The following is a 6,587-nucleotide window of genomic DNA, read 5'->3' as shown; positions in this document are numbered from 1 at the left end:
ATGTCTCTTATTCTAAAAATGTCATTTTAAATAAATGTGTGTAGTCAGCGGTCATGTGAGTGTGAATGAATCATGTCGTATGGAGTGACTGTAGAGTGAACCTGATCAGTGTGTGACTGGAGGGGTTGCCCGAGGCATTGTGTCAGTAGTACTGGGAAGAATGATGTGACGGGGAGCCAATGGGATGAATGATTGATGACGTGATATGACGTGATGCCCCTGTATAAATGTTGTGTGCGTTCGTGTACCGTTGAGTCGTCGTGGACCGCCAGACCTGAATAGAGTCTACCAAAGTGTTGCCCAGATCTTTTCTTCTACATCTTCTACAAGCTATTTCGGCGTTTCGGCATCATCATGGACACACCGACAGAGACGGGCGCTGTGGTGCAGGGATCTGAGCAGGTCCGGATCGGAGCTGGACTCGATCCTCGCCTCATCGACGAGTACGACGGGAGCGGCGACGTCGTCGAATGGCACACGCAGGCGTCACTGCTCTGTGAGTATCGCGGTGTGTCGGCGGCGGAGGTGTTGCCCATGCGGCTGAAAGGTGGTGCTTTCGCCGTGTGGTCACAGCTGTCCGCGGTGGACCGCCGGTCAGCAACGGCGACACGAGACGCCTTGTTTAAGGCGTTCGCCATGGACGACTTCGCGGCTCACACAGCATTCGTCGCACGTCGGCTAGAGCCGGGGGAGAGCGCTGATGTCTTCCTGGCGAGTCTGCGCCGCTATGCTGCCCTGTTCGGCGGCGTGACGGACCGACAGCTGGTAGCTGCCTTCGTCAACGGTCTGCCGGCGTCCGTGGCGGACACAATCCGAGCAGGAACCAGGTCAGAGCAACTCAGTCTGGAGAGCACAGTCGCCCGCGCGCGGGCGGTGCTTGGTAATGACCAGACGCAAGCTGTGGCGGCGGTTCACAATGATCTGCAGCGGCGGCAGCGACCGAAGCGCCCACCTCGTCCCAGACGCTGCTGGACGTGTGGGACTGAGGGTCATCTCGCCGCGGCCTGCCCAAACGCCTCGGGGGACGTGTCAGCGCGAGCACTGTCCCCGGAGCAATAGATCGCGTCCTCCCTGTGATCCAGAGCAAGGTAGACGGTCGTGAGCGGCGTGTATTGGTGGACACTGGTTGCACAGACACGCTCGTGCACAAGGATTGTTGTGAGCAGTGGACACCGCGGACGGTGATGATGAGGACTGTGAACGGTGGGTCGTTGCGGTGTAGTGGGACGGCCAAAGTCACCATGGAGTGCCAAGGCAAACGAGTGACGCTCGCAGCCTTTGTTGTGCCTGATCGTCCATTGGGAGTGGACATGGTGCTGGGCATGTCGGGCATCACGGCCCTGGGTGGCATCAGCCTGAGGACGCCGACAGACGTGCGGATCTGTGCGGCGGCGGCGGCTGAGGTCGACCCCCAGGGGCTGGCGCTGGATGCAGCAGACTTCTCGGCCCGGTTCGAGGCACAAACTGGAGAGTGGACGGTGGCATGGAAGTGGGCAGACGGGGAAGGCCCGGAGTATCTGCAGAACCAGGTCGCCCAGTATGCCGTGCCGCCGGAAGCTCGACCAGCATATGACGCCGAGCTGGAGCTGTGGATCCGGGAAGGATGGCTGCAGCCGTACGACGAGCGGGTGGATGGCCCAGTCCGAGGTTTAATTCCTCTGATGGCGGTCCCGCAGCCAAATCAGGACAAGGTGAGGCCTGTCCTGGACTACCGTGAGCTGAATGGTCACATAATCGCACACACTGCAGATGCGGACGTTTGCGCCGATCAGCTTCGTCGCTGGCGGCGGCATGGCGCTCGCATTACTGTAGTGGACTTGCGGAAGGCGTACCTTCAGCTCCGGTTGGATCGGCGGCTGCGACCGTACCAGACGGTGGAGGTGCGAGGTCAGAGATACTGCCTGACTCGCATCGGATTCGGCCTGAGCATCGCACCGGCTGTCATGAAGGCCGTGGTACGAGCCGTCCTGCTCCAGGATGAAGTGGTGGCCCGAGGAGTGCTGCCTTATGTGGACGATCTCCTGGTGGACGAAGAAATCGTCAGCGCGGACCACGTGGTGGAGCACTTCGCCCGCTACGGCCTGGACTGCAAGCCGCCGGAGCGGGCGGCGGAGGGAGCACGGCTGCTCGGACTGCGGGTGAGTGCGGTCGCTGGAGAGCTGTGCTGGCGTCGTGACAACCCAGTGCCGGCGCCCCCGGAAGTCCTGACGCGTCGGGCTGTGTTTGCTTGGTGTGGTCAGCTGGTGTCCCATCTGCCAGTGGTGGGATGGCTGCGACCAGCGGCCGCGTGGCTCAAACGGCGCGTCAATGCTCTAACAGCAGGATGGGACGACCCAACAGAGGACGTGGGGCTGCGCGGGCAGGTCGATCATGTCGTGGCCCGACTGAACGACAGTGACCCGGCTCGAGGCCCATGGCGGCTGAAGGGGGACAAGTTGGTGGTCTGGACGGACGCTAGCTCTATCGCTGCCGGTGTCGTCCTGGAGGACCCCGAGGGTGGCGTCGTGGAGGATGCGAGCTGGCTGCGGCCTGAGTCGAAGGCGGCGATGCACATAAACATGGCTGAACTGGACGCGGCGCTCAGCGGCGTGAACATGGCGATCGCCTGGGGCATCACCATCATCGATCTCTGTACGGACTCGGCTACGGTCCACAAATGGATCGATGACGCCCTGACCGGCCGCTCGCACCTGCGGACGAAGGCACACGGGGAGATGCTCATCCGCCGGAGGATCGACGTCATCCGTCAGCTGGTGGAGGAGTTCAACCTGAGGCTGACAGTCGTCCTGGTGAAGTCCGCAGACAACCTGGCGAATGCACTGACTCGTGTGCCAAAGGAGTGGCTCCAAACACCGGACCCAGAGCCTGCCGCACGGCCGGTGGCTGCCGCGGTAATCGCGGACCCACGGCCGGATGTCGACCTCGCACGGATACGCGCAGTGCACGAGAGTACTGGACATCAGGGAGTCCGTCGGACCCTCTGGTACGTGCGGCGGAATGAAGACGCCCGTGCCACCCGGTCGGCAGCGCGTGCCGTGATCCAACAGTGTGATGTGTGCCAGTCCATTGACCCAGCACCGGTACGTTGGCAGCAAGGGTCACTGAGTGTGCCGCTGACGTGGGAACGGCTGGCGATCGACGTTACGCACTACCGGGAACGGTCCTATCTGACTGTTATTGATTGTGGACCATCCCGGTATGGAATTTGGCGACTACTGCGCCGGTCAGATGCGGCTGAGGTGACGAACCAGCTGGAAAACATCTTCCTGGAAAGAGGCGCGCCTGCAGAGCTTCTGCTGGACAACGCCACGGAGTTCCGCAGCCGCCGGATGGCGGCATTCGCCGCGCGGTGGGGCGTCCGGCTGCGCTTCCGGGCGGTGCACGAGGCGGGCGGCAACGGCATCGTCGAGCGCCACCATCGGACAGTCAAGGTGATGGCAGCCCGACAAGGCTGTACAATCGGGGAAGCAGTGCACCGCTATAACGACACGCCTCGTGACGGGATGCACCCTAGCAGCGCTCCTGCAGCGGCTGTCTTCCAGCGCGCTGGCCACGACCTCCCGCTGAACATCGACGAACCCGGCCGAGCGGTGTCCAAAGTGGACGATGGCGTCCAGAGTGCACGCAAAGCGTTCCAGGTCGGTGACGCTGTGTGGATACGCCGCCGAGGTCAGCCGACGCGGTGCACGGACGTGTCGCGGCGGGGCGTGGTGACCCGACTGTTACCGGCACCACTGGTGGAGGTGGATGGTGCCCCGTGGCATGTGCGCTGCGTCCGACGACGGTTTGAGGAGGTTGGCGACACAGACAGTATGAGTGACTGTGAGTCCGAACCTGAAGACTGCCTATCAGAGATCAGGACGCTGCGGCTGCACGAGAAGCCGTCTGGTTCGGTGTCGGGGACGGGACAGGACACTGACCCCCCGCCTCCCGAGCCACCCGATACGGGAGCACCGGTGGAGACGAGTGAAGATGCAGCTGACGTTCCGAGTGAGACGTTCAGCGGTGCACGGGAGGACGCTCAGAGTGAGGTTACGGAAGCCCAACGAGAACGGAATGGCCAAACCGTACTGCGGCGTAGTACACGTGTGAGAAGAGCCCCGGAAGAGCTGTATGGACAGAGTGTGCCAAGCGAATGTATCGATGTTGATGATGAATAATGATGATGATTACTGATAATCAGGTGGAGGTGTAGTCAGCGGTCATGTGAGTGTGAATGAATCATGTCGTATGGAGTGACTGTAGAGTGAACCTGATCAGTGTGTGACTGGAGGGGTTGCCCGAGGCATTGTGTCAGTAGTACTGGGAAGAATGATGTGACGGGGAGCCAATGGGATGAATGATTGATGACGTGATATGACGTGATGCCCCTGTATAAATGTTGTGTGCGTTCGTGTACCGTTGAGTCGTCGTGGACCGCTAGACCTGAATAGAGTCTACCAAAGTGTTGCCCAGATCTTTTCTTCTACATCTTCTACAATGTGTAAGGTCAGTTTTGATTTTATGATTTAAACCTACCACATTCTCAGAAGTTCTCCGCAAAAGTCAAAACTTATTGTGCCTTTCAGTGTTTTTCTACATGAACATACAGAATGCAGGATAACCAAAACATCACCCCACCACGGGCGCCGCGATTCCCCAGCACCCGTGGCAACAGAGCCCGTTCCGAGCCCAGGCCGGGGGCGCGACAGTCGAATTACGCCGCTCGGCTGGCGGCTGTCGCCGTATTAAACGCCGCAGCCACCGCGCCGTTCCGGCTGAGCCCCTCAGACGACGACCGTCGACACGAGCTCCGGTTCGGAAAACGACGCTAACGACGAGAAGGCGGCGGCGGCGGCGGTGGCGATGGCGGAGGCGATGGTGGCTTTATGGAACCCAACGACGCCGTACCGGGGCGCTGCAACAGGGCGGCTGGAGGACTGAAGGGACGGGCGGAGCGCGGCGTGGGGGCACCCTGGGACCTTCCAAAGGGGGGGGGGCATTGGAGAGCACGCCCAGCCCTTGACCTTCTCAAGGAGAATACTGACGAACACGTCCAGCCCCTGACTGTATGTAAGGCATTTGTGGAGCAAGGCAGGAGCAAGATATTTGTGATTCAGAACTGTGAAAAAATAGCGTAAATGAATTTACAAAAAAAGTCTTAACTTGAATTAGTTTTACGACCCCTCCCCCCCCACCTCACTCCCCGAATGTAAGTAGGGCCTCAAGATAACCACATCGGAAAGTTGGCACATCCTTATTGTTTTCCTTCTTGCATTAAACATTCTCTAACCTGACTTTGTTTATCAGTGGTATCGGGCAAAACTCAGACGTAGCCTGTTGTTCCGATGAAAAACACAAGTATGCTAAAACTCTGCACACCATATCGGCCAGACGCCAGTTCTGGCCGCAGCCTCCACTGTATTTTTAACGAACGCCCACCGAACAAAAACACGATAACAGCCGACTCCTTTGAATGCATTGAAATGCAAATACTCGAATGCTCATCGGTCCGGCCGCTGGAAGTCGCCTCTCCGGCTGCCAGCACCACTGTACTAAATCACACGATAGATTTCTCGCTTAGTTCCCAGATTGAATTCGGCGAGGCAAAAGGTCCTGTTGAAAGTTATTATTCTCGTGGCCGGGCACGACCGAGCCTGCGCCAATTCACAGGGCTTTGGAGATTTCTGACGAATCTCGCCCGCTAACGAACGATGCCAGACGTGCTCATATCGGCTGCCGCTGAGTCCCGACGAAAAGAACAGGTGAGGGCCAGCGACCGACACGAGCCTCCACCAGCCGAGAGCCCTCCGGTACTTCCAGACTGACACCGTGAGTCATCAGATGTGTCGCGGTACTCGCCCTCGACTCTTCGCCGCCGATATCAGGGGCTCAGCTGGATCAGGTGACGAGTCGGTGGACTGGAGACGAGTTCGCTGAACTTATATCTCTGGTGAATTGGAAAAGAGGTACCTATAGGAATAAGACATATGTATTATGGACTATCCACTTTATCCTGTTTTGCTTTCTCGTAAATACAATTTTCATAGTTATGCAATTGCGTTCCGAAAAAAATATCGTTCCAATAATCATCATGCTGGGTTTTTGGACCCGACGATGCTTCGAAAATCCTCACATGCAGCATTTACCCTTGAAGCATTGTCATTGACGTATGCAGATGCTTCTTTACGCAGATGGTGATTTACCTCTGAAGCCTTTAACATACTAGGTTTTACATCCGGCTTACAAGCCATCCATTCGACACCGGGCGGTCTCGCCCGTGCGTGACAAAGCTCCTCGGATAGCACCCGTTTGACACTGCCGTGTACGGTTTCAGGGCGGACGGAGAGCATTGCTCTGGCTTCCCGGGGACAGTTGGATGGATCGCCCCTCGCGTACGGCGGTGTCCAGTGACCCCCTCCCTACCTCCGCAGCCGGGGCCGACGCCCAGCTCAACTCCCGGCGACTCGGCCGCCGATACGAGACAAAGACCGACCAGACGGAGACGCCGGAGACAATCCGGCTGATCCTTGTCGAGCGTCGTGCGCCATTTTGGCTCTCAGCTCGGCGTCAGCTGCAGCATTCCACGAAGCCGGCGAGAGGGGAGG

At 58.8% G+C, this 6,587-nt stretch overlaps 1 protein-coding gene across 1 annotated transcript; it reads left to right on the top strand.

Moving 5' to 3' along the window:
- Positions 1–354: 354 nt before the first annotated feature.
- On the top strand, positions 355–4,923 carry LOC122369575. The gene is made up of 4 exons (XM_043344415.1): positions 355–827; positions 1,223–2,949; positions 3,229–3,431; positions 4,771–4,923. The coding sequence occupies exons 1-4, from the start codon at positions 355–357 to the stop codon at positions 4,921–4,923; spliced, it is 2,556 nt and encodes an 851-aa protein (XP_043200350.1).
- The last annotated feature ends 1,664 nt before the right edge of the window (positions 4,924–6,587 follow it).

The sequence above is a fragment of the Amphibalanus amphitrite genome, unplaced genomic scaffold, assembly GCF_019059575.1.
Source record: "Amphibalanus amphitrite isolate SeventyFive unplaced genomic scaffold, NRLGWU_Aamphi_draft 001050F_arrow, whole genome shotgun sequence".
In the NCBI taxonomy this organism is placed as follows: Eukaryota; Metazoa; Arthropoda; class Thecostraca; order Balanomorpha; family Balanidae; genus Amphibalanus; species Amphibalanus amphitrite.
Note: the sequence above shows the minus strand (reverse complement) of the source record. Positions and strands in the feature narration are given on the sequence as shown.

What these genes read in the sequence shown, in the direction of transcription:
- LOC122369575 (XM_043344415.1), top strand. Translation starts at nt 355, where the DNA reads ATGGACACACCGACAGAGACGGGCGCTGTGGTGCAGGGATCTGAGCAG. An exon ending in GATACGCGCAGTGCACGAGA is followed by an intron (nt 2,950 to 3,228) that starts GTACTGGACATC and finishes TGCGCCGGTCAG; the next exon opens with ATGCGGCTGAGGTGACGAAC. An exon ending in GCCACCATCGGACAGTCAAG is followed by an intron (nt 3,432 to 4,770) that starts GTGATGGCAGCC and finishes TGAGCCCCTCAG; the next exon opens with ACGACGACCGTCGACACGAG.